General features: G+C 47.9%; 2 protein-coding genes and 1 long non-coding RNA gene across 16 annotated transcripts in view; 2 read left to right on the forward strand and 1 right to left on the reverse strand.

The window, feature by feature from the left end:
• The window catches only part of NUP214 (nucleoporin 214), a 45,094-nt gene extending 32,271 nt beyond the window's left edge, over positions 1 to 12,823 (forward strand). For 3 of the 4 annotated variants that reach the window (XM_075834667.1, XM_075834668.1, XM_075834669.1), the window contains 4 exons: positions 10,414 to 10,585; positions 11,488 to 11,669; positions 11,756 to 11,780; positions 12,598 to 12,823. In XM_075834667.1, coding sequence (XP_075690782.1) covers positions 10,414 to 10,585; positions 11,488 to 11,669; positions 11,756 to 11,780; positions 12,598 to 12,634 — 416 coding nt within the window. In that variant the 3' untranslated portion in view covers positions 12,635 to 12,823. Of the gene's footprint in view, positions 1 to 10,413; positions 10,586 to 11,487; positions 11,670 to 11,755; positions 11,842 to 12,597 lie in introns of all 4 variants that reach the window. The other variant, XR_012850252.1, reaches the window with a different exon arrangement.
• Positions 12,824 to 19,515: 6,692 nt separating this feature from the next.
• Positions 19,516 to 25,348, forward strand: LOC142659019 (uncharacterized). Its single transcript, XR_012850253.1, has 3 exons — positions 19,516 to 19,866; positions 19,950 to 19,996; positions 25,020 to 25,348. It is a non-coding gene; the product is annotated as an uncharacterized LOC142659019 (long non-coding RNA).
• Positions 19,916 to 27,578, reverse strand: part of FAM78A (family with sequence similarity 78 member A) — a 37,198-nt gene continuing 29,535 nt past the window's right edge. For all 11 annotated transcript variants that reach the window (XM_075834681.1, XM_075834673.1, XM_075834678.1 and 8 more), the window contains one exon: positions 19,916 to 23,278. In XM_075834681.1, coding sequence (XP_075690796.1) covers positions 22,750 to 23,278 — 529 coding nt within the window. In that variant the 3' untranslated portion in view covers positions 19,916 to 22,749. The remainder of the gene's footprint in view (positions 23,279 to 27,578) is intronic.

Raw genomic sequence — 27,578 nt, forward strand, 5'->3', positions numbered from 1 at the left:
TTGCCTGTGATGTTACCGGGTGTATATTAGGGGTTTATATTCTGTGCGGTGCCCGTGTCTTGCCTGTGATGTTCCCGGGTGTATATTAGGGGTGTATATTCTGTGCGGTGCCCGTGTCTTGCCTGTGATGTTCCCGGGTGTATATTAGGGGTGTATATTCTGTGCGGTGCCCGTGTCTTGCCTGTGATGTTCCCGGGTGTATATTAGGGGTTTATATTCTGTGCGGTGCCCGTGTCTTGCCTGTGATGTTCCCGGGTGTATATTAGGGGTGTATATTCTGTGCGGTGCCCGTGTCTTGCCTGTGATGTTCCCGGGTGTATATTAGGGGTTTATATTCTGTGCGGTGCCCGTGTCTTGCCTGTGATGTTCCCGGGTGTATATTAGGGGTTTATATTCTGTGCGGTGCCCGTGTCTTGCCTGTGATGTTCCCGGGTGTATATTCTGTGCGGTGCCCGTGTCTTGCCTGTGATGTTCCCGGGTGTATATTAGGGGTGTATATTCTGTGCGGTGCCCGTGTCTTGCCTGTGATGTTCCCGGGTGTATATTAGGGGTGTATATTCTGTGCGGTGCCCGTGTCTTGCCTGTGATGTTCCCGGGTGTATATTAGGGGTGTATATTCTGTGCGGTGCCCGTGTCTTCCCTGTGATGTTCCCGGGTGTATATTTGGGGTGTATATTCTGTGCGGTGCCCGTGTCTTCCCTGTGATGTTCCCGGGTGTATATTAGGGGTGTATATTCTGTGCGGTGCCCGTGTCTTCCCTGTGATGTTCCCGGGTGTATATTAGGGGTGTATATTCTGTGCGGTGCCCGTGTCTTGCCTGTGATGTTCCCGGGTGTATATTAGGGGTGTATATTCTGTGCGGTGCCCGTGTCTTGCCTGTGATGTTCCCGGGTGTATATTAGGGGTGTATATTCTGTGCGGTGCCCGTGTCTTGCCTGTGATGTTCCCGGGTGTATATTAGGGGTTTATATTCTGTGCGGTGCCCGTGTCTTCCCTGTGATGTTCCCGGGTGTATATTTGGGGTGTATATTCTGTGCGGTGCTCGTGTCTTCCCTGTGATGTTCCCGGGTGTATATTCTGTGCGGTGCCCGTGTCTTGCCTGTGATGTTCCCGGGTGTATATTAGGGGTGTATATTCTGTGCGGTGCCCGTGTCTTGTCTGTGATGTTCCCGGGTGTATATTAGGGGTTTATATTCTGTGCGGTGCCCGTGTCTTGCCTGTCATGTTCCCGGGTGTATATTCTGTGCGGTGCCCGTGTCTTGCCTGTGATGTTCCCGGGTGTATATTAGGGGTGTATATTCTGTGCGGTGCCCGTGTCTTCCCTGTGATGTTCCCGGGTGTATATTAGGGGTGTATATTCTGTGCGGTGCCCGTGTCTTCCCTGTGATGTTCCCGGGTGTATATTGGGGGTTTATATTCTGTGCGGTGCCCGTGTCTTGCCTGTGATGTTCCCGGGTGTATATTAGGGGTTTATATTCTGTGCGGTGCCCGTGTCTTCCCTGTGATGTTCCCGGGTGTATATTAGGGGTTTATATTCTGTGCGGTGCCCGTGTCTTGCCTGTGATGTTCCCGGGTGTATATTCTGTGCGGTGCCCGTGTCTTCCCTGTGATGTTCCCGGGTGTATATTCTGTGCGGTGCCCGTGTCTTGCCTGTGATGTTCCCGGGTGTATATTCTGTGCGGTGCCCGTGTCTTGCCTGTGATGTTCCCGGGTGTATATTGGGGGTTTATATTCTGTGCGGTGCCCGTGTCTTGCCTGTGATGTTCCCGGGTGTATATTAGGGGTTTATATTCTGTGCGGTGCCCGTGTCTTGCCTGTGATGTTCCCGGGTGTATATTAGGGGTTTATATTCTGTGCGGTGCCCGTGTCTTGCCTGTGATGTTCCCGGGTGTATATTAGGGGTTTATATTCTGTGCGGTGCCCGTGTCTTGCCTGTGATGTTCCCGGGTGTATATTAGGGGTTTATATTCTGTGCGGTGCCCGTGTCCTCCCTGTGATGTTCCCGGGTGTATATTGGGGGTTTATATTCTGTGCGGTGCCCGTGTCTTCCCTGTGATGTTCCCGGGTGTATATTAGGGGTTTATATTCTGTGCGGTGCCCGTGTCTTGCCTGTGATGTTCCCGGGTGTATATTAGGGGTGTATATTCTGTGCGGTGCCCGTGTCTTGCCTGTGATGTTCCCGGGTGTATATTAGGGGTGTATATTCTGTGCGGTGCCCGTGTCTTGCCTGTGATGTTCCCGGGTGTATATTAGGGGTTTATATTCTGTGCGGTGCCCGTGTCTTGCCTGTGATGTTCCCGGGTGTATATTAGGGGTGTATATTCTGTGCGGTGCCCGTGTCTTGCCTGTGATGTTCCCGGGTGTATATTAGGGGTTTATATTCTGTGCGGTGCTCGTGTCTTCCCTGTGATGTTCCCGGGTGTATATTGGGGGTTTATATTCTGTGCGGTGCCCGTGTCTTCCCTGTGATGTTACCGGGTGTATATTAGGGGTTTATATTCTGTGCGGTGCCCGTGTCTTCCCTGTGATGTTCCCGGGTGTATATTAGGGGTTTATATTCTGTGCGGTGCCCGTGTCTTCCCTGTGATGTTCCCGGGGTGTATATTAGGGGTTTATATTCTGTGCGGTGCCCGTGTCTTGCCTGTCATGTTCCCGGGTGTATATTAGGGGTGTATATTCTGTGCGGTGCCCGTGTCTTCCCTGTGATGTTCCCGGGTGTATATTAGGGGTTTATATTCTGTGCGGTGCCCGTGTCTTGCCTGTGATGTTCCCGGGTGTATATTAGAGGTTTATATTCTGTGCGGTGCCCGTGTCTTGCCTGTGATGTTCCCGGGTGTATATTAGGGGTTTATATTCTGTGCGGTGCCCGTGTCTTGCCTGTGATGTTCCCGGGTGTATATTAGGGGTTTATATTCTGTGCGGTGCCCGTGTCTTCCCTGTCATGTTCCCGGGTGTATATTTGGGGTGTATATTCTGTGCGGTGCCCGTGTCTTCCCTGTGATGTTCCCGGGTGTATATTAGGGGTTTATATTCTGTGCGGTGCCCGTGTCTTGCCTGTGATGTTCCAGGGTGTATATTAGGGGTGTATATTCTGTGCGGTGCCCGTGTCTTGCCTGTGATGTTCCCGGGTGTATATTCTGTGCGGTGCCCGTGTCTTGCCTGTGATGTTCCCGGGTGTATATTAGGGGTGTATATTCTGTGCGGTGCCCGTGTCTTGCCTGTGATGTTCCCGGGTGTATATTCTGTGCGGTGCCCGTGTCTTGCCTGTGATGTTCCCGGGTGTATATTAGGGGTGTATATTCTGTGCGGTGCCCGTGTCTTCCCTGTGATGTTCCCGGGTGTATATTAGGGGTGTATATTCTGTGCGGTGCCCGTGTCTTGCCTGTGATGTTCCCGGGTGTATATTAGGGGTGTATATTCTGTGCGGTGCCCGTGTCTTGCCTGTGATGTTCCCGGGTGTATATTAGGGGTGTATATTCTGTGCGGTGCCCGTGTCTTGCCTGTGATGTTCCCGGGTGTATATTAGGGGTGTATATTCTGTGCGGTGCCTGTGTCTTGCCTGTGATGTTCCCGGGTGTATATTAGGGGTGTATATTCTGTGCGGTGCCCGTGTCTTGCCTGTGATGTTCCCGGGTGTATATTAGGGGTTTATATTCTGTGCGGTGCCCGTGTCTTGCCTGTGATGTTCCCGGGTGTATATTAGGGGTTTATATTCTGTGCGGTGCCCGTGTCTTGCCTGTGATGTTCCCGGGTGTATATTCTGTGCGGTGCCCGTGTCTTGCCTGTGATGTTCCCGGGTGTATATTAGGGGTTTATATTCTGTGCGGTGCCCGTGTCTTGCCTGTGATGTTCCCGGGTGTATATTAGGGGTGTATATTCTGTGCGGTGCCCGTGTCTTCCCTGTGATGTTCCCGGGTGTATATTTGGGGTGTATATTCTGTGCGGTGCCCGTGTCTTCCCTGTGATGTTCCCGGGTGTATATTAGGGGTTTATATTCTGTGCGGTGCCCGTGTCTTGCCTGTGATGTTCCCGGGTGTATATTAGGGGTGTATATTCTGTGCGGTGCCCGTGTCTTGCCTGTGATGTTCCCGGGTGTATATTAGGGGTGTATATTCTGTGCGGTGCCCGTGTCTTGCCTGTGATGTTCCCGGGTGTATATTAGGGGTGTATATTCTGTGCGGTGCCCGTGTCTTGCCTGTGATGTTCCCGGGTGTATATTAGGGGTGTATATTCTGTGCGGTGCCCGTGTCTTGCCTGTGATGTTCCCGGGTGTATATTTGGGGTGTATATTCTGTGCGGTGCTCGTGTCTTCCCTGTGATGTTCCCGGGTGTATATTCTGTGCGGTGCCCGTGTCTTGCCTGTGATGTTCCCGGGTGTATATTAGGGGTGTATATTCTGTGCGGTGCCCGTGTCTTCCCTGTGATGTTCCCGGGTGTATATTAGGGGTTTATATTCTGTGCGGTGCCCGTGTCTTGCCTGTGATGTTCCCGGGTGTATATTAGGGGTTTATATTCTGTGCGGTGCCCGTGTCTTCCCTGTGATGTTCCCGGGTGTATATTGGGGGTGTATATTCTGTGCGGTGCCCGTGTCTTCCCTGTGATGTTCCCGGGTGTATATTAGGGGTTTATATTCTGTGCGGTGCCCGTGTCTTGTCTGTGATGTTCCCGGGTGTATATTAGGGGTTTATATTCTGTGCGGTGCCCGTGTCTTGCCTGTCATGTTCCCGGGTGTATATTCTGTGCGGTGCCCGTGTCTTGCCTGTGATGTTCCCGGGTGTATATTAGGGGTGTATATTCTGTGCGGTGCCCGTGTCTTCCCTGTGATGTTCCCGGGTGTATATTAGGGGTTTATATTCTGTGCGGTGCCCGTGTCTTGCCTGTGATGTTCCCGGGTGTATATTAGGGGTTTATATTCTGTGCGGTGCCCGTGTCTTCCCTGTGATGTTCCCGGGTGTATATTGGGGGTGTATATTCTGTGCGGTGCCCGTGTCTTCCCTGTGATGTTCCCGGGTGTATATTAGGGGTTTATATTCTGTGCGGTGCCCGTGTCTTCCCTGTGATGTTCCCGGGTGTATATTAGGGGTTTATATTCTGTGCGGTGCCCGTGTCTTCCCTGTGATGTTCCCGGGTGTATATTAGGGGTTTATATTCTGTGCGGTGCCCGTGTCTTGCCTGTGATGTTCCCGGGTGTATATTAGGGGTTTATATTCTGTGCGGTGCCCGTGTCTTGCCTGTGATGTTCCCGGGTGTATATTAGGGGTTTATATTCTGTGCGGTGCCCGTGTCTTCCCTGTGATGTTCCCGGGTGTATATTAGGGGTTTATATTCTGTGCGGTGCCAGTGTCTTGCCTGTGATGTTCCCGGGTGTATATTAGGGGTGTATATTCTGTGCGGTGCCCGTGTCTTGCCTGTGATGTTCCCGGGTGTATATTAGGGGTGTATATTCTGTGCGGTGCCCGTGTCTTGCCTGTGATGTTCCCGGGTGTATATTAGGGGTTTATATTCTGTGCGGTGCCAGTGTCTTGCCTGTGATGTTCCCGGGTGTATATTAGGGGTTTATATTCTGTGCGGTGCCCGTGTCTTCCCTGTGATGTTCCCGGGTGTATATTAGGGGTTTATATTCTGTACGGTGCCCGTGTCTTGCCTGTGATGTTCCCGGGTGTATATTAGGGGTTTATATTCTGTGCGGTGCCCGTGTCTTGCCTGTGATGTTCCCGGGTGTATATTAGGGGTTTATATTTTGTGCGGTGCCCGTGTCTTGCCTGTGATGTTCCCGGGTGTATATTAGGGGTTTATATTCTGTGCGGTGCCCGTGTCTTGCCTGTGATGTTCCCGGGTGTATATTAGGGGTTTATATTCTGTGCGGTGCCCGTGTCTTCCCTGTGATGTTCCCGGGTGTATATTCTGTGCGGTGCCTGTGTCTTGCCTGTGATGTTCCCGGGTGTATATTAGGGGTGTATATTCTGTGCGGTGCCCGTGTCTTCCCTGTGATGTTCCCGGGTGTATATTAGGGGTTTATATTCTGTGCGGTGCCCGTGTCTTGCCTGTGATGTTCCCGGGTGTATATTAGGGGTTTATATTCTGTGCGGTGCCCGTGTCTTGCCTGTGATGTTCCCGGGTGTATATTAGGGGTGTATATTCTGTGCGGTGCCCGTGTCTTCCCTGTGATGTTCCCGGGTGTATATTAGGGGTGTATATTCTGTGCGGTGCCCGTGTCTTGCCTGTGATGTTCCCGGGTGTATATTAGGGGTTTATATTCTGTGCGGTGCCCGTGTCTTCCCTGTGATGTTCCCGGGTGTATATTAGGGGTTTATATTCTGTGCGGTGCCCGTGTCTTGCCTGTGATGTTCCCGGGTGTATATTAGGGGTTTATATTCTGTGCGGTGCCCGTGTCTTGCCTGTGATGTTCCCGGGTGTATATTAGGGGTTTATATTCTGTGCGGTGCCCGTGTCTTGCCTGTCATGTTCCCGGGTGTATATTAGGGGTGTATATTCTGTGCGGTGCCCGTGTCTTCCCTGTGATGTTCCCGGGTGTATATTAGGGGTTTATATTCTGTGCGGTGCCCGTGTCTTGCCTGTGATGTTCCCGGGTGTATATTAGAGGTTTATATTCTGTGCGGTGCCCGTGTCTTGCCTGTGATGTTCCCGGGTGTATATTAGGGGTTTATATTCTGTGCGGCGCCCGTGTCTTGCCTGTGATGTTCCCGGGTGTATATTAGGGGTGTATATTCTGTGCGGTGCCCGTGTCTTGCCTGTGATGTTCCCAGGTGTATATTCTGTGCGGTGCCCGTGTCTTGCCTGTGATGTTCCCGGGTGTATATTAGGGGTTTATATTCTGTGCGGTGCCCGTGTCTTGCCTGTGATGTTCCCGGGTGTATATTAGGGGTTTATATTCTGTGCGGTGCCCGTGTCTTGCCTGTGATGTTCCCGGGTGTATATTAGGGGTTTATATTCTGTGCGGTGCCCGTGTCTTGCCTGTGATGTTCCCGGGTGTATATTAGGGGTGTATATTCTGTGCGGTGCCAGTGTCTTGCCTGTGATGTTCCCGGGTGTATATTAGGGGTGTATATTCTGTGCGGTGCCCGTGTCTTGCCTGTGATGTTCCCGGGTGTATATTAGGGGTGTATATTCTGTGCGGTGCCCGTGTCTTCCCTGTGATGTTCCCGGGTGTATATTGGGGGTTTATATTCTGTGCGGTGCCCGTGTCTTGCCTGTGATGTTCCCGGGTGTATATTAGGGGTTTATATTCTGTGCGGTGCCCGTGTCTTCCCTGTGATGTTCCCGGGTGTATATTAGGGGTTTATATTCTGTGCGGTGCCCGTGTCTTGCCTGTGATGTTCCCGGGTGTATATTAGGGGTTTATATTCTGTGCGGTGCCCGTGTCTTCCCTGTGATGTTCCCGGGTGTATATTTGGGGTGTATATTCTGTGCGGTGCCCGTGTCTTGCCTGTCATGTTTCCGGGTGTATATTGGGGGTTTATATTCTGTGCGGTGCCCGTGTCTTCCCTGTGATGTTCCCGGGTGTATATTTGGGGTGTATATTCTGTGCGGTGCCCGTGTCTTGCCTGTCATGTTCCCGGGTGTATATTGGGGGTTTATATTCTGTGCGGTGCTCGTGTCTTCCCTGTGATGTTCCCGGGTGTATATTAGGGGTTTATATTCTGTGCGGTGCCCGTGTCTTGCCTGTCATGTTCCCGGGTGTATATTAGGGGTTTATATTCTGTGCGGTGCCCGTGTCTTGCCTGTGATGTTCCCGGGTGTATATTAGGGGTGTATATTCTGTGCGGTGCCCGTGTCTTGCCTGTGATGTTCCCGGGTGTATATTAGGGGTTTATATTCTGTGCGGTGCCCGTGTCTTGCCTGTCATGTTCCCGGGTGTATATTCTGTGCGGTGCCCGTGTCTTGCCTGTCATGTTCCCGGGTGTATATTAGGGGTGTATATTCTGTGCGGCGCCCGTGTCCTCCCTGTGATGTTCCCGGGTGTATATTGGGGGTTTATATTCTGTGCGGTGCCCGTGTCTTCCCTGTGATGTTCCCGGGTGTATATTGGGGGTTTATATTCTGTGCGGTGCCCGTGTCTTGCCTGTGATGTTCCCGGGTGTATATTAGGGGTTTATATTCTGTGCGGTGCCCGTGTCTTCCCTGTGATGTTCCCGGGTGTATATTAGGGGTTTATATTCTGTGCGGTGCCCGTGTCTTGCCTGTGATGTTCCCGGGTGTATATTAGGGGTTTATATTCTGTGCGGCGCCCGTGTCTTGCCTGTGATGTTCCCGGGTGTATATTAGGGGTGTATATTCTGTGCGGTGCCCGTGTCTTGCCTGTGATGTTCCCAGGTGTATATTCTGTGCGGTGCCCGTGTCTTGCCTGTGATGTTCCCGGGTGTATATTAGGGGTTTATATTCTGTGCGGTGCCCGTGTCTTGCCTGTGATGTTCCCGGGTGTATATTAGGGGTTTATATTCTGTGCGGTGCCCGTGTCTTGCCTGTGATGTTCCCGGGTGTATATTAGGGGTTTATATTCTGTGCGGTGCCCGTGTCTTGCCTGTGATGTTCCCGGGTGTATATTAGGGGTGTATATTCTGTGCGGTGCCCGTGTCTTGCCTGTGATGTTCCCAGGTGTATATTCTGTGCGGTGCCCGTGTCTTGCCTGTGATGTTCCCGGGTGTATATTAGGGGTTTATATTCTGTGCGGTGCCCGTGTCTTCCCTGTGATGTTCCCGGGTGTATATTAGGGGTTTATATTCTGTGCGGTGCCCGTGTCTTGCCTGTGATGTTCCCGGGTGTATATTAGGGGTTTATATTCTGTGCGGTGCCCGTGTCTTCCCTGTGATGTTCCCGGGTGTATATTAGGGGTTTATATTCTGTGCGGTGCCCGTGTCTTGCCTGTGATGTTCCCGGGTGTATATTAGGGGTTTATATTCTGTGCGGTGCCCGTGTCTTCCCTGTGATGTTCCCGGGTGTATATTTGGGGTGTATATTCTGTGCGGTGCCCGTGTCTTGCCTGTCATGTTCCCGGGTGTATATTGGGGGTTTATATTCTGTGCGGTGCCCGTGTCTTCCCTGTGATGTTCCCGGGTGTATATTTGGGGTGTATATTCTGTGCGGTGCCCGTGTCTTGCCTGTCATGTTCCCGGGTGTATATTGGGGGTTTATATTCTGTGCGGTGCTCGTGTCTTCCCTGTGATGTTCCCGGGTGTATATTAGGGGTGTATATTCTGTGCGGTGCCCGTGTCTTGCCTGTCATGTTCCCGGGTGTATATTAGGGGTTTATATTCTGTGCGGTGCCCGTGTCTTGCCTGTGATGTTCCCGGGTGTATATTAGGGGTGTATATTCTGTGCGGTGCCCGTGTCTTCCCTGTGATGTTCCCGGGTGTATATTAGGGGTTTATATTCTGTGCGGTGCCCGTGTCTTGCCTGTCATGTTCCCGGGTGTATATTCTGTGCGGTGCCCGTGTCTTGCCTGTCATGTTCCCGGGTGTATATTAGGGGTGTATATTCTGTGCGGCGCCCGTGTCCTCCCTGTGATGTTCCCGGGTGTATATTGGGGGTTTATATTCTGTGCGGTGCCCGTGTCTTCCCTGTGATGTTCCCGGGTGTATATTGGGGGTTTATATTCTGTGCGGTGCCCGTGTCTTGCCTGTGATGTTCCCGGGTGTATATTAGGGGTTTATATTCTGTGCGGTGCCCGTGTCTTCCCTGTGATGTTCCCGGGTGTATATTAGGGGTTTATATTCTGTGCGGTGCCCGTGTCTTGCCTGTCATGTTCCCGGGTGTATATTCTGTGCGGTTCCCGTGTCTTCCCTGTCATGTTCCCGGGTGTATATTAGGGGTGTATATTCTGTGCGGTGCCCGTGTCTTGCCTGTCATGTTCCCGGGTGTATATTCTGTGCGGTGCCCGTGTCTTCCCTGTCATGTTCCCGGGTGTATATTGGGGGTTTATATTCTGTGCGGTGCCCGTGTCTTCCCTGTGATGTTCCCGGGTGTATATTAGGGGTTTATATTCTGTGCGGTGCCCGTGTCTTGCCTGTCATGTTCCCGGGTGTATATTAGGGGTGTATATTCTGTGCGGTGCCCGTGTCTTGCCTGTCATGTTCCCGGGTGTATATTCTGTGCGGTGCCCGTGTCTTCCCTGTCATGTTCCCGGGTGTATATTGGGGGTTTATATTCTGTGCGGTGCCCGTGTCTTCCCTGTGATGTTCCCGGGTGTATATTAGGGGTTTATATTCTGTGCGGTGCCCGTGTCTTGCCTGTCATGTTCCCGGGTGTATATTGGGGGTTTATATTCTGTGCGGCGCCCGTGTCTTGCCTGTGATGTTGCACTGCTGATGTTTTGTCACTACCTCGCATGTGATGTATATTCTTGTCTCTCCCTTCTGCTTTATTTATTTTTTTTCTTGCCCCTGTTTTGCTCAGGTGGGTTCGGCGCTGCTCCGGTGTTCGGCAGCCCTCCAACCTTTGGGGGATCCCCTGGTTTTGGAGGGGCGCCAACATTCGGCACAGCCCCAGGCTTTTCTAGCCCTCTGGGCTCGACTAGTGGCAAAGTGTTCGGGGAAGGTACAGCGGCCGCTAACACTGGAGGATTTGGGTAAGAACAGATTTCTACTGCTTCACCTTTAATAAAACTGTAGATCCATGTGATTGATTTATACTGAGGCCGGACAGAGCGTGCAGCGGAAAACAATGTAACGCTGAGGCCCAAAGAAATGGGGCACCATGTGGGGTTCTAATCACATTGTGGGTTGTTCTAGTATAGTGCCAATATTACCTGCAGTCCTATGTAATAACACAGTGATAACTCTCTGATTTACAGATAATGTAGTAGATGTTACCTGCAGTCCTATGTAACACCACAGATAACACAGTGATAACTCTCTGAGTACAGATAATGTAGTAGATGTTACCTGCAGTCCTATGTAACACCACAGATAACACAGTGATAACTCTCTGAGTACAGATAATATAGTAGTGTTACCTGCAGTCCCATGTAACACCACAGATAACACAGTGATAACTCTGATTACAGATAATGTAGTAGATGTTACCTGCAGTCCTATGTAACACCGCAGATAACACAGTGATAACCCTGAGTATAGATAATGTAGTAGATGTTACCTGCAGTCCTATGTAACACCACAGATAACACAGTGATAACTCTCGGAGTACAGATAATGTAGTAGATGTTACATAGGACTGCAGGTAACACCACAGATAACACAGTGATCTCACCAAGTTGCAAACTTTACCTCCGCTACCTCTTGCAGACACGATCTGGGACATTAGTCTGTGTTATAAATACTTCCAGACTAGCGATCGTTTCAATGAATTAAATTGTCTTTATTGCGTCCAACTATAAATCTAGAACGGGCCGGCTTATCTCCATATAGAACTTCCCCTGCCTGTGACGTGGACGCGCTGGCGCCAAACTATGCTGACGTGGCTGCCGGCAGCTGTAATAAAGATTACCAGTTATTCTCCTCTTATTCACAGGTTTGGAAGCGGCGGCGGTGGTGTTGGCGGCGGTGGTGGCGGCACCACATTTGGCAGTCTAGCCAACCAGAATACCCCAGCCTTTGGTGTCTTGTCTCAGCAAACCAGTGGCTTTGGCGGGCAGAATACTGGCTTTGCGTTTGGCTCTGGCAGCAGCGGAGCGGCATCTGGAAGCGGCGGAGGTAAATCATCCATCACACAAATCTTCTGTCTGTACCGGTCATCACGAGCTCATGGTAACCCGTGTTTTGTTTTTGTTTTTTTTCAGGTTTCCCATTTGGCGCTCCAAACCAGTAAGCATTCCTGACTATATCAACATGCGGCATAGATCCACCATTGCCCGTAGACTGACAGGTGCTCGCTCCCTATCTGCCAGTCATACGACGCCAACCAACAAACCGCAGCAGCGTGGGCCTAATCGTCCGATCCCACTATTTATCATCTGCAGAGAAAGCTTTTCAAGCACATCCAAGAGCGTCGCTTCAAAGGGCCCATCAATATATAGGGTCCGGCCCCAGGACCCCCACCAGTCAGCAGAATATAAGGGCCACATGGCCGTGGCTGGTACTGCAGCTCAGCACATCCAAGTGTCACTGTACCTGAAATAAACTGCTAATCGATGGGGGTCTCGGAGGTCCCTGCCAAATCAAGCACTGATGGTCTATTGTTAAACTCCACATTGCAACAACACCACTACCATGCCAGTAAAGGGGTTGTCCATGTAGACAGCGCCTCGAAGGATCAGCTGATTGACGTGGGTTCGGCTACTGCAACCCCCAGCAGTCAGTTGTTGTCTCCGCGGCGGCGGCGCATGTGCAGGAAAATTGTATTACATCCACGGCGGAGGAGTCCTCCAGAGCGGGAGACTGTCCACCCTGATCCATCGCGTCCAGATCACCCCCCTCCCACGTCTGGACATTGACAAGCTAAACATTTACCTTCACCGCTGCAGTTGCACCAAACACCCCTTCTGGCAGCTGTGCGTGTAGAGGCTTCGTTGCTGGTAGTGCTGTTTGGCGCTGTGTGTTCTGGCTCAAACCTTTTTTTTTTTCTCGCTGTTTATGGACCGCCGCGCCCGCTTTTCTCACCCCCGTGTTTACTGTCTCGCAGGTCTTCATCTACGTTCGGGGGAGGCTGGAGGAGCTGAGAGAAGGAAGACGCACAAGAATAAGATGATTAATTTCCTCTGCTTTCTGTGTTTGCTTCTTACAATCTCACCAGTGCTCTACCTCCCAGTGGATATAATGTTACGCCTGTGGCGAGTGTACGACCGGCAGCGCCTCACATTTTACTCCGCGTTCCCTGTGTCCGTCAATAAATGGTTTCCCTTTCTGAATGATCTTGGTGGAGTTTTACTTCCTTCGTGCCAATGTGCCACCCACCTCATAATAAAGGGGTAGTACCAGTTTCTTAACCTCTAGAAGTCTAGCTGTAGGGATGTGCCCGTTCCGCCATGCCACTGTAAAGGCCCATTTAGAGATAGACAAGATGCCCATTGGGGCCTGTTGAGGTCTTTGCTGTCCGTCGTCTTCAGGAAGACCCCGGCCGTCCGTTACATGAACTCCGCTCATAAAAAAATGACTGCCGACTTCTGTGCAGCTTCTATAGGGTCAATATACAACTGTGCAGATCGCCCCCTGCTGGAGGCAACGCGACACTTAGGCTACATTCACACGAGCGTGATAGATTTACACGCATAAAAATCGAGAATCCCGCTGGTGTGAATGAGCCCTTGAGCGGGACTGTAACGTGTCACATGCTCATATTAACCTCCCATTCACTGTTCTATATGTTGAGTTTAATTCTCTCTCTATCGAGTTATTCAATCAAACCGCGCCAAAAAACATCCGAAAACGCTTCCCATTGATTTCGTTGGGAGGCGGAAAAAAAAAAGAGTCCTGCCCTTTCTTCAGGCGTTTCTGTCTCTGACCTCCCATTAACGGGGGAGGCAGAGAACGGTTTTTCCTGTGTTTTTTGCCCGCGTCGCTCAATGGCCGCAGCTGAAAAACGCAGCAAATGGAGTGCAGGCAGTTCAAAATCTGCCTCCAAATTCCTGAAGGAATTTTGTGGCTTATTTTTCCGCCTGCAAAAAAAAACTCAGTGTGAACAGGACCTTAAAGTAGAGGGTGGGTGCGGAACAGCGTGACAGGAGCAAACGATCGCCAATCGATGAGCTGTCTTGTTGATTGGCGCTCATTGCATCGGCCGGTGTAATAGGGGCTTAAGGCTTTGTTCACACACTGCAGATCTTGCACGTACTGTATATTTTTTAAGCCATAACCAGGAACAGAACCAAAACTGAAGAAATATATAAAGATCTGCCATCTAGGCTTCAATTCCGGCATTCAAAATCTGCACTGTGTGAACACGGCCTGAAACTGCCGCCGCCTTCTGGTTTGGAACATAAGACCGTTCGTAATGAAAACATAATCGGGCGCTAGATGAAGGACCGGAGCACCTCAGCTGGCCAGGCCTTACTTGATCCGTATAGTATATCATCACTCCGTGTTCTGTACAGAAGCTGCGGACGTTGCGTGTAATGGATCTATAGATCCCCAGGGATGACGTATATTAAGCCCGCGCAGACTGAAGGACCGCGGTCGCCTCCCGGCCACCAGACCGTTGTGTTAAATACAGGGACCGTGTCTGATACGAGATAAGGGTCTATTTTTACGCCAACACCCCCTTATCTTGGCTGCGGACTCGTGCGCTGTCACTGGTGGTGATGGTCTGAGGTTCCCCTATACAGTATAGCGGGGATGTCAAATCCTCTCAATATATCTTTAGTTTGGGGGGAGATCTATGGGATTATGGCAAGAAAGAAGGGAAGTTACACAATGGGGAGCCGCGGAAAAGGGTCCCGCTGATGCGGTCGGTCCCGTCAACTGGTTTTGACGTGTTCCCTTTAAGTCCGATGCAATTTTAGTTGAGTTGTCGGTGAGGAGGTCCCTTGGTTTTAGGATCAGTTCACATGGAGATCTTTAGCGCTGATATTGACGTGGGAACGGTGTCGGAATCGGCACAAATAGACGACCATAATCCCCATGAACTTGCTGCGGTTTCCACGTTTGATCTTCCGTTGAAATAAACGGCAAGCGGCGTTTTTTTACGCACTGTCCTTGCATTCGCTTCAATGGTGAAAAAAAAGCGCAGGCACATCGAAATCTGCCGCAAAATTCCCGAAGGAAAAAACTCAGTGTGAACAGTTCCTTATCCTTAGGCCTCGTTCAGACCCGGGCGTAAAACTCGTCAGTGTGCTGTGCGTGAAAATCACGCGCCGCACACTGACCCATTGATTGCAATGGGGCTATTCACACATCCGTGAGTTTTCACGCGCCTCATCGCCCAGTGATGGCATAATCCTGCACCACTAGAGGGCCCGTATTGCTATGGGGCCCTCCTCTAAACACTCCTGGCACAATGTATACACTGTGTTATGCCTGATGACTGTGCTCATTGATTTTCATGTCATGCTCCGCCCCCTCCGTCCTCTTCTAGACCGAACACACAATGTACGACTTTTGCCTGGACTGTTCCTTTAATGAAATTCATGAGTAGCGGAAGGGGTTAATACCCAGCAAGGCCTCCGCTGGCAGGGAAATGTGTGTCACCCCGGCCCAATGATGAGAAGTTACGATGCGGCGGCTCGATATCTGTTTATTAGCGGTGTCCTCGGATTACTTATCAGGTTTAATCAGCGCGGCCTCTGCCGCAGGACAAGGACGGATACGATGCCCTTGCGGCGTCTGGGGCTGCGCCATTTATCATCATGCAGAGGGAATGTCCTGTGTCTGGATTTAGTGCTCTGAGCGGCTGCGTAATCCCGGCACAGACGCTCCGTTAAGAAATGCAGCAGATCCAGCCGTGCTGGTCGCGGCTGCGCCGGCCTTCATTCTGCGTTTTGCTTTACAGCCCAGCGCAAATGTTAGGCTCTGTTCACACGCACAGTCAAAAACGTCTCAAAATACGGAGCTGTTTTCAAGGGAAAACAGACCCTGATTTTCAGACTTTTTTTTGTGCCACTCGCAATTTTCGCTGCGTTTTTTTTTTTACGGCCGTTACTTTGCCTTTTTTCAATAGTCTATGGAAAACGGCTCCAAAAACGTCCCAAGAAGGAAGGCGTTCTGCTTCCGATTTTTAGGCCGTTTTTCTACCCTTATATGTAGAAACTCGCCACGTTGCCGCGTCGTTACTGTGAGGGTATGTTCAGGGTGTGTTCACACAGCCTATTTTCGGACGTTTTTCAGGGCCGTAAACGGCCGAAAGATCGGAAGCGGAACACCGCCAAACATCTGCCCATTGATTTCAATGGGAAAAATGGCGTTCTGTTCCGATGGGCCGTTTTTTTTTTTGGAGCTGTTTTTCATTGACTCTATTGAAAAAAGCACCGAAAACGGGCGTAAAAAACGTAGCAAAAATCGCGAGTGGCACAAAAAACGTCTGAAACTCAGGAGCGGTTTTCCCTTGACAACAGCTCCGTATTTTGAGGCGTTTTTGACTCTGCGTGTGAACAGAGCCCGAGAGCTGTTTTTCCAGGCCGTGACCACATTGTTTCGTGTTTCCGCTCCCGCGCCCCCGTCCTGTGCTGATAATGAGGTTGTGATACCGGCGTCTGCACAACACGAAGCCGCAACATCTCTCAAGGACGATTTCGCTTCCTTCTTTTACTTTTTAGTCGCATGATTCTCCTGACGTTCATTTATCTATATTCGGTGTATTTGTTGCGCAAAGTGTCAGCGGGAGCGGATCTAGAGCAGAAAAGATCCAGAAGATCTCATCACAGGGGGAACCAGAGCCAATCGTGGACCGGGAGCATGGCATAGAACGCACTTAAAGGGGCAGCGCGCTATGTCAACCTTCAAATAACCCCCTTTATAAGCTCATCTTGTGGATGAAAATAACTAGACGCCTAAACGAGGCACGAGGCACCGAGTACCTCACTAGAGTATAATAGCCAGAAACGCTTATGGATGCCACAGTTATTATTATGGTGATCACAAGTGCCCCCTCCCCCATTCTCTATGTACGACCAGCGCTAGAGATACGGGACCTGCGCTGTAATCTGTGACACTGACCAATGAGCTGCACCCCGGATAAAAATAGTCTTTCTAAATTTATGGTGGGTTAGTAACAAGAGTATCTACTCCGGCTCATGTGTGATACTCGGGGGGCCCGGGCTCCGTCCAACAGGATTCAACTATCATAGAGGAGGAATCCAACCCTTACAGCCCAGCCATGGTAGCAGCATGAGAGGCTTAGATACACACCTCAGCAGACAGTATCACACATGATAGGATTAGATACAGCGGCTCAGCAGACAGTATCACACATGGTAGGATTAGATACACAGCTCAGCGGACAGTATCACACATGATGGGATTAGATACACAGCTCAGCGGACAGTATCACACATGATAGGATTAGATACACGGCTCAGCAGACAGTATCACACATGATAGGATTAGATACACAGCTCAGCAGACAGTATCACACATGATGGGATTAGATACACAGCTCAGCAGGCAGTATCACACATGATAGGATTAGATACAGCGGCTCAGCAGACAGTATCACACATGATAGGATTAGATACACAGCTCAGCAGACAGTATCACACATGATAGGATTAGATACACAGCTCAGCAGGCAGTATCACACATGATAGGATTAGATACACAGCTCAGCAGACAGTATCACACATGATGGGATTAGATACACAGCTCAGCGGACAGTATCACACATGATAGGATTAGATACACAGCTCAGCGGACAGTATCACACATGATGGGATTAGATACACAGCTCAGCGGACAGTATCACACATGATGGGATTAGATACACAGCTCAGCAGACAGTATCACACATGATGGGATTAGATACACAGCTCAGCAGACAGTATCACACATGATAGGATTAGATACACAACTCAGCAGACAGTATCACACATGATGGGATTAGATACACAGCTCAGCGGACAGTATCACACATGATAGGATTAGATACACAGCTCAGCGGACAGTATCACACATGATGGGAATAGATACACAGTTTAGCGGACAGTATCACACATGATGGGATTAGATACACAGCTCAGCAGCCAGTATCACACATGATAGGATTAGATACAGCGTCTCAGCAGACAGTATCACACATGATAGGATTAGATACACAGCTCAGCGGACAGTATCACACATGATTGGATTAGATACACAGCTCAGCAGACAGTATCACACATGATGGGATTAGATACACAGCTCAGCGGACAGTATCACACATGATAGGATTAGATACACAGCTCAGCGGACAGTATCACACATGATAGGATTAGATACACAGCTCAGCGGACAGTATCGCACATGATGGGATTAGATACACAGCTCAGCGGACAGTATCACACGATGGGATTAGATACACAGCTCAGCAGACAGTATCACACATGATAGGATTAGATACACAGCTCAGCAGTCAGTATTACACATGATAGGATTAGATACACAGCTCAGCAGACAGTATCACACATGATAGGATTAGATACACGGCTCAGCAGACAGTATCACACATGATAGAATTAGATACACAGCTCAGCAGACAGTATCACACATGATAGGATTAGATACACGGCTCAGCAGGCAGTATCACACATGATAGGATTAGATACACAGCTCAGCAGTCAGTATTACACATGATAGGATTAGATACACAGCTCAGCAGACAGTATCACACATGATAGGATTAGATACACGGCTCAGCAGACAGTATCACACATGATAGGATTAGATACACAGCTCAGCAGACAGTATCACACATGATAGGATTAGATACACGGCTCAGCAGACAGTATCACACATGATAGGATTAGATACACAGCTCAGCAGACAGTATCACACATGATAGGATTAGATACACAGCTCAGCAGATAGTATCACACATGATAGGATTAGATACACAGCTCAGCGGACAGTATCACACATGGCAGGATTAGATACACAGCTCAGCAGACAGTATCACACAGGATTAGATACACAGCTCAGCAGGCAGTATCACACATGATGGGATTAGATACACAGCTCAGCAGACAGTATCACACATGATAGGATTAGATACACAGCTCAGCGGACAGTATCACACATGATAGGATTAGATACACAGCTCAGCGGACAGTATCACACATGATAGGATTAGATACACAGCTCAGCGGACAGTATCGCACATGATGGGATTAGATACACAGCTCAGCAGACAGTATCACACATGGCAGGATTAGATACACAGCTCAGCAGACAGTATCACACTATAGGATTAGATACACAGCTCAGCAGGCAGTATCACACATGATAGGATTAGATACACAGCTCAGCACACAGTATCACACATGGCAGGATTAGATACCAGGTTCAGCAGGCAGTATCACACATGATAGGATTAGATACACAGCTCAGCAGACAGTATCACACATGATAGGATTAGATACACAGCTCAGCAGACAGTATCACACATGGCAGGATTAGATACACAGCTCAGCAGACAGTATCACACAGGATTAGATACACAGCTCAGCAGGCAGTATCACACATGATAGGATTAGATACACAGCTCAGCACACAGTATCACACATGGCAGGATTAGATACACAGCTCAGCAGTCAGTATTACACATGATAGGATTAGATACACAGCTCAGCAGACAGTATCACACATGATGGGATTAGATACACAGCTCAGCGGACAGTATCACACATGGCAGGATTAGATACACAGCTCAGCACACAGTATCACACATGGCAGGATTAGATACACAGATCACCAGTACACTGTCCCTGGAGATTGCTCTGAGGTAATATATGGGGCTTCGTGTAACAACAAAAGTGAAGCATAATTTTGCCCATAGCAACCAATCAGATCACTTCTTACATAACTAACATGCATTGGAGAAATGAGAGCTAGAATATGATTGGTTGCTATGGACAGCAAGTCCACCATTTATAGATGAGGCCTTATAAATGTCATAGTCTTAGTAATCAGAGAGAGGATATACCTTAGACCTATAAGCAGATGGATCCATAAGGTTAATGGTGCAGCAGAGTAAATACTTGTTAATATCTGTCCTTCACCAATTCCATGCACTGCAGCCCTGTTTATCCTGAGATTCATGGTGCAAGAATAAAATGCCACAACAACAGTGAAGACCGACACTGGCAAAGCATTAGGAGGAGCAGGTCGTTTAGTAGCTCTCTTTAACTCTGCATTACAATACAGATGAATATGCCATTCAGGGTCTGTGGAAAGCTGGGTGACAACCGGTAATTAAACTGTACTGGCCGCCATTAGTATTTCTCATTGACTTCACACAGGGGAGCGACTCCGTGACTGACGTTTCCAGGTACGTTTCTGATTTAATTTGTCATTTTAATCAATGGAAAATAAATAAATAAAAACAGAAAATGTAATGATTTAATTTCACAGGGCAGATTATGAGAACGTGAGAGAAAACGACAAACAACAAGAACCAGGTACCTGAAAAATATCTCCGTGGATCGATGGTCGCACCCAATATCGTCATTCAGGTGGAATAAAGTCCGTCATACAGTCTGAAGCAACCGGGGGCTCTCCAACCGCAGGGGAACTACAAGTCCCAGCATTCAATGACAGATTCAGCCGTCATGGCATGCTGGGAGTTGTAGTATCCCTGCAGTTGGAGAGCTACAGGTTGCAGACCACACGGCTGTCATTTTGATCCGCAATTACGGATCAGAGTTCGGACCCATTCATTTCTATTGCCCACGGACACCTTCCCGGGAAGTCCGGGCCGTAGAAAGCCTCTGCAGAAAATAGGACATGTCCTGTATTTTATTTTAAGGACTGTGATCCCATGCTTTATAATGGACGCACGGCCCGCAAATGCAGGTGACCGACCGTACCGGGATTAGAAGGAGACTGCTGCTGCAGCAAGCCACCTCCCAGTCTGAAGAACGAGTAGAGCGGGAGACAAGATGGACGCCTCATGGGATGACGCTCAGCTTCGCTGGTATCATTTTAACATCGTGTCCCTTTAAGGGAGTCGGGGGATCAGTCATAAACTACAAGCGGATAAATATTTAAGCAATTTCTGGGAAAGCTGGGTGACCACTAATATGGACTCCATGACATTTCCCACAGAGGTCTTCACACAGCTTTTCCAGTGACTAGGCCAATTCAAGGGTCTGGGAAAGCTGGGTGACTACTATGTGAAAGTCGGAATGGCGGTCATATTAGTTGTCATCCAGCTTTCCCAGGGACAGATTTTATTTGAACTATTTTGAATGTTTACCATCTTAACAGCAGGCGACTCCTGGGTTTATATTTATGGGGATTTGTAGATTTTAGGGGCGCGTGCTCTTCGATTGGAACGGCGCCGTCAGGTAACTCCCCCAAAATACGTGTAGTCGTCCCAGACGATCCCCTCCAGGTGACGGCTCGACTGTCTCAATGTCATTTGTACCATAAGTCTCCTTTTTTAAGAAGCAAAACGGAGCTGCATTGATTTTGGGATCTGGAAGCAATGCCCCGCACTGCTCGCCCATCCCCCTACTATATATTAACTATATTACCCCTGAGCATTCCAGCAATGGTGCCGCATTGTATGCCTCATACCTCCGCTTCAATAAAGTCTACTCCAAAACCTGAGCTTCAATGAAGTCTACCTCATACCTCAGCTTCAATAAAGTCTACTCCAAAACCTGAGCTTCAATGAAGTCTACCTCATACCTCAGCTTCAATGAAGTCTACTCCAAAACCTGAGCTTCAATGAAGCCTACCTCATACCTCAGCTTCAATGAAGTCTACTCCAAAACCTGAGCTTCAATGAAGCCTACCTCATACCTCAGCTTCAATGAAGTCTACTCCAAAACCTGAGCTTCAATGAAGTCTACCTCATACCTCCGCTTCAATGAAGTCTACTCCAAAACCTGAGCTTCAATGAAGTCTACCTCATACCTCAGCTTCAATGAAGTCTACTCCAAAACCGGAGCTTCAATGAAGCCTACCTCATACCTCAGCTTCAATGAAGTCTACTCCAAAACCTGAGCTTCAATGAAGTCTACCTCATACCTCCGCTTCAATAAAGTCTACTCCAAAACCGGAGCTTCAATGAAGCCTACCTCATACCTCAGCTTCAATGAAGTCTACTCCAAAACCTGAGCTTCAATGAAGTCTACCTCATACCTCCGCTTCAATGAAGTCTACTCCAAAACCTGAGCTTCAATGAAGTCTACCTCATACCTCAGCTTCAATGAAGTCTACTCCAAAACCTGAGCTTCAATGAAGTCTACCTCATACCTCAGCTTCAATGAAGTCTACTCCAAAACCTGAGCTTCAATGAAGTCTACCTCATACCTGAGCTTCAATGAAGTCTACTCCAAAACCTGAGCTTCAATGAAGTCTACCTCATACCTCAGCTTCAATGAAGTCTACTCCAAAACCTGAGCTTTAACGTAGTCTACATCACACCTCAACTACAATAAAGCCTACCTCATGCCCCAGCTTTAATAAAATCGACTGTAATACATCAGCTTCAATAAAGCCTACCCTTATACCTTATCTTATAGCCTTTTACAAGGTCTACTCCCATACCTGAGTGTCACTAAAGTCTACCTCACAGCTCCGCTTCACTACAGTCCACCTCATACTTCAGCTGTAGTAAAGTCAACTCCAAGACTTGAGGTTCAATAGAACCTATTCCAACATCTCAACTTCCACTAGGTCGGCTCCCGTACCTCCGCTTCAATAAGGTCTACTCCAAAGTCCTCCATTTGTAACAAAGGCAACAAACAAATATAGTGCCTCTCAGGGGGTAGAGGGGTATGAGGAACTTTTGGCAACTTTTTGACAATAAGAAAAAACATTTGTGGAGATCAAAGTCAATAAAAGTCATAAATAACACAAGAATGAGAAATACAAATCTCTGGAGAACATCTCAGAAGCTTAAACTTCATGCGTCATGGAAAATATAGGACCGTGCGTCCAACCTGGCCTGGGATAGGAGCGGCGCCGCGGGCAGACCGGGACGGTCAGGATGAAGGTGCTTGATAAAAGCCGGCTGAGGGTCTACAAAAAATGATCAATTTCGGTTGTGTGGAGACGTCATGTGTCCCGAACCAAGATCCGTCAGCATAAAATAACACAGTGACGCCCGCGATCTGAACGATACGACAGTAGGACCCCGGGCCATGTTTTTGGTTGTTACATTGTTACGTCTTTATTAGCAGCTATTGCCTGGTGTCCAGGTTTACCGACGTTTCGGGGGTATCACGACAGCTGACGGCTTGTTTTTGGGCCTCCACATCAGCACCTGTGCATCATTGGCGTTGGGCTTTACGAGCCCGCTCTGAGGTATGGGCTCGTTTTTGTCGAGGACTTGCGGCTGTTCCTGTGCAAAAGGTTCCTGTAGTTTGGCTCGTTGTCCCAACGGTAAGGTCGGCGTGACCTCAATTTTCAGTTTCATCCTCCACTTGATGGTGTGCAGAATAACGAGGTCACCACTAGCCATGTTGATGGCCACCAGCCAAGTGGTAAAACTTTGGTCCCTCTGGATGCCAGTCAACATAGGCACATTGGAATCGCTAACAGGCACTGCCCAAGTCACGCTTGGGTAGAAGTTATCATTCATACTGACGGTAAACTTGGCGTCCCGTTTGGTGGGGCCGATAACAGTGCAGGTCTCCGTAGTATTACCATACCAGGGATAGTTGATGCCGTCTGAGTCACTGATGGCCGGGATTTTACCATTCTCAAGATCCGGAAGTTCCCAACTAGACCTGAAGACAAGAAAAAAAACAAATCTGCTAGTGACGAGACGGAAACTATAGTATGTCTTATATTTACCTTACCTTCTAGTGAACTGTATGGTGAGAAGTTCTTAAACTTTTTAATACACTTTGTGTATCAATTTTTAACTATTTTTATACATCTCTGCTTGCTGTCAGTAAGTCGGAAAAATTAATTTTTAAGAAAACCCTATCCTGACCTAATAGTTCTCACAGTTCAACTTTCCTGATAGTTTGTTACAATGTAACTCAATATCAGTAATGAATATACACACTGACTCCACCAGCAGAATAGTGAGTGCAGCTCTGGAGTATAATACAGGATGTAACTCAGGATCAGTAATGTATGTACACAGTGACTCCACCAGCAGAATAGTGAGTGCAGCTCTGGAGTATAATACAGGATGTAACTCGGGATCAGTACAGGATAAGTAATGTATGTATGTATGTACACAGTGACTCCACCAGCAGAATAGTGAGTGCAGCTCTGGAGTATAATACAGGATGTAACTCAGGATCAGTACAGGATAAGTAATGTAATGTATGTACACAGTGACTCCACCAGCAGAATAGTGAGTGCAGCTCTGGAATATAATACAGGATATAACTCAGGATCAGTACAGGATAAGTAATGTAATGTATGTACACAGTGACTCCACCAGCAGAATAGTGAGTGCAGCTCTGGAGTATAATAAGGATGTAACTCAGGATCAGTACAGGATAAGTAATGTATGTACACAGTGACTCCACCAGCAGAATAGTGAGTGCAGCTCTGGAGTATAATACAGGATAAGTAATGTAATGTATGTACACAGTGACTCCACCAGCAGAATAGTGACTGCAGCTCTGGAGTATAATACAGGATATAACTCAGGATCAGTACAGGATAAGTAATGTAATGTATGTACACAGTGACTCCACCAGCAGAATAGTGAGTGCAGCTCTGGAGTATAATACAGGATGTAACTCAGGACCAGTACAGGATAAGTAATGTAATGTATGTAGACAGTGACTCCACCAGCAGAATAGTGAGTGCAGCTCTGGAGTATAATACAGGATGTAACTCAGGATCAGTACAGGATAAGTAATGTAATGTATGTACACAGTGACTCCACCAGCAGAATAGTGAGTGCAGCTCTGGAGTATAATACAGGATATAACTCAGGATCAGTACAGGATAAGTAATGTAATGTATGTACACAGTGACTCCACCAGCAGAATAGTGAGTGCAGCTCTGGAGTATAATACAGGATGTAACTCAGGATCAGTACAGGATAAGTAATGTATGTACACAGTGACTCCACCAGCAGAATAGGGAGTGCAGCTCTGGAGTATAATACAGGATGTAACTCAGGATCAGTACAGGATAAGTAATGTAATGTATGTGCACAGTGACTCCACCAGCAGAATAGTGAGTGCAGCTCTGGAGTATAATACAGGATATAACTCAGGATCAGTACAGGATAAGTAATGTAATGTATGTGCACAGTGACTCCACCAGCAGACTAGTGAGTGCAGCTCTGGAGTATAATACAGGATGTAAGGATAAGTACAGGATAAAAAATTTATCAGTGCAGGTTCATAGAGGATTGTCTAGACTGATACATTGTAACAAACCCTCATTCATAACAATGTTAACATTTTGACTACAGAATGTACAGCCCTCTAGACCAAAAGGCCCAGATCACACATTTTATGCATTTTGTTTTTTTTTTTGTTGTTTTTCTTTTAGCCAAAAACAGAAGTGGAGCATAAGGGCCGCTCTTTTTGCAGTTTTAATTTCAGTGGTTTTGACAAAAAGGATGCAAGTTTTGACGCGATTGCAAAAAACCTAAAGGGAGGAGAAGTAACACAGAAAACCTCTTACTTCTCAGCATTAGCTTAAAAAAAGAAAAAACACTGCAAGAAATAGTTTCATTCGGAACGGCACTGCAACTGCGCAAAAAAAAGAGACAAACCCTGCATGACGTGGTCTTAGCTGTACTTGTGGGGGCACAAATTACTGAGATACTGGTAGAAGACGACGCCTGAGCCGCTGCTTATCTCATGTCCCTGCCAGACAATCAGGTATTTGGATAATTAAATGTCAGCCATCTAAAATGTGCAAGAGGCCCAAATACGCTGCTGATCCTAATCAAAATCTGATTAAGAGCTTTCAATGTCAATCATGACATTATGGATAATAACTGCAGCTGACCGTAGATGGGTCATCATCCAACACCACTGTGGATCCCGAGGGCAAGGGCATAACGGATGGAGATTTTTTTAAGGTCAAGGTTAATGGCATTTATATTTTGGACAGGTGGGGAGTCGCATATTAAAGCGCCAGCAATAAAAAGCAGTGCTGTTATACAGAGCAACCAACCAGATGCCAAGTGTGTTAGGGTATGTTCACACGGCTTATTTACGGACGTAATTCGGTCGTTTTACGCCTGGAATTACGTCCGAAAATACGGCTTGAAAGCGTTGACAAACATCTGCCCATTGAAAGCAATGGGCTGACGTTTGTCTGTTCACACTAGGCGTATATTTACGCGTCGCTGTCAAAAGACGGCGCGTAAATAGACGCCCGCGCCAAAGAAGTGTCATGTCACTTCTTCAGACGCAAATGGAGCCGTTTTCCATGGAAAACCAGCTCCAGTTACGTCCGTAATGGACGCGGCGTTCAAACGCCTGCACATGCCGTTAGGGCTGAAATGACGAGGCTGTGTTCTCCTGGAAACAGCCCCGTAATTTCAGCCGTTACGGACGCTGCCGTGTGAACATACCCTTACAGTCTGTTATACTCCAGAACTGCACTCACTATTCTGCTGGTGGAGTCACTGTGTACATACATTACATTATATATCCTGTACTGATCCTGAGTTATATCCTGTATTATACTCCAGAGCTGCACTCACTATTCTGCTGGTGGAGTCACTGTGTACATACATTACATTATATATCCTGTACTGATCCTGAGTTACATCCTGTATTATACTCCAGAGCTGTACTCACTATTCTGCTGGTGGAGTCACTGTGTACATACATTACATTACTGATCCTGTACTGATCCTGAGTTACATCCTGTATTATACTCCAGAGCTGTACTCACTATTCTGCTGGTGGAGTCACTGTGTACATACATTACATTACTTATCCTGTACTGATCCTGAGTTATACCCTGTATTATACTCCAGAGCTGCACTCACTATTCTGCTGGTGCAGTCACTGTGTACATACATTACATTACTTATCCTGTACTGATCCTGAGTTATACCCTGTATTATACTCCAGAGCTGCACTCACTATTCTGCTGGTGGAGTCACTGTGTACATACATTACATTACTTATCCTGTACTGATCCTGAGTTACATCCTGTATTATACTCCAGAGCTGCACTCACTATTCTGCTGGTGGAGTCACTGTGTACATACATTACATTACTTATCCTGTACTGATCCTGAGTTATACCCTGTATTATACTCCAGAGCTGCACTCACTATTCTGCTGGTGGAGTCACTGTGTACATACATTACTTATCCTGTACTGATCCTGAGTTACATCCTGTATTATACTCCAGAGCTGCACTCACTATTCTGCTGGTGGAGTCACTGTGTACATACATTACTTATCCTGTACTGATCCTGAGTTATATCCTGTATTATACTCCAGATCTGCACTCACTATTCTGCTGGTGGAGTCACTGTACATACATTACTGATCCTGTACTGATCCTGAGTTACATCCTGTATTATACTCCAGAGCTGCACTCACTATTCTGCTGGTGGAGTCACTGTGTACATACATTACATTACTTATCCTGTACTGATCCTGAGTTATATCCTGTATTATACTCCAGAGCTGCACTCAGTATTCTGCTGGTGGAGTCACTGTGTACATACATTACTTATCCTGTACTGATCCTGAGTTACATCCTGTATTATACTCCAGAGCTGCACTCACTATTCTGCTGGTGGAGTCACTGTGTACATACATTACTTATCCTGTACTGATCCTGAGTTATATCCTGTATTATACTCCAGATCTGCACTCACTATTCTGCTGGTGGAGTCACTGTACATACATTACATTACTGATCCTGTACTGATCCTGAGTTACATCCTGTATTATACTCCAGAGCTGCACTCACTATTCTGCTGGTGGAGTCACTGTGTACATACATTACATTACTTATCCTGTACTGATCCTGAGTTATACCCTGTATTATACTCCAGAGCTGCACTCACTATTCTGCTGGTGGAGTCACTGTGTACATACATTACATTACTTATCCTGTACTGATCCTGAG

The sequence above is a fragment of the Rhinoderma darwinii genome, chromosome 8 (assembly GCF_050947455.1).
Source record: "Rhinoderma darwinii isolate aRhiDar2 chromosome 8, aRhiDar2.hap1, whole genome shotgun sequence".
NCBI classification, from domain to species: domain Eukaryota; kingdom Metazoa; phylum Chordata; class Amphibia; order Anura; family Rhinodermatidae; genus Rhinoderma; species Rhinoderma darwinii.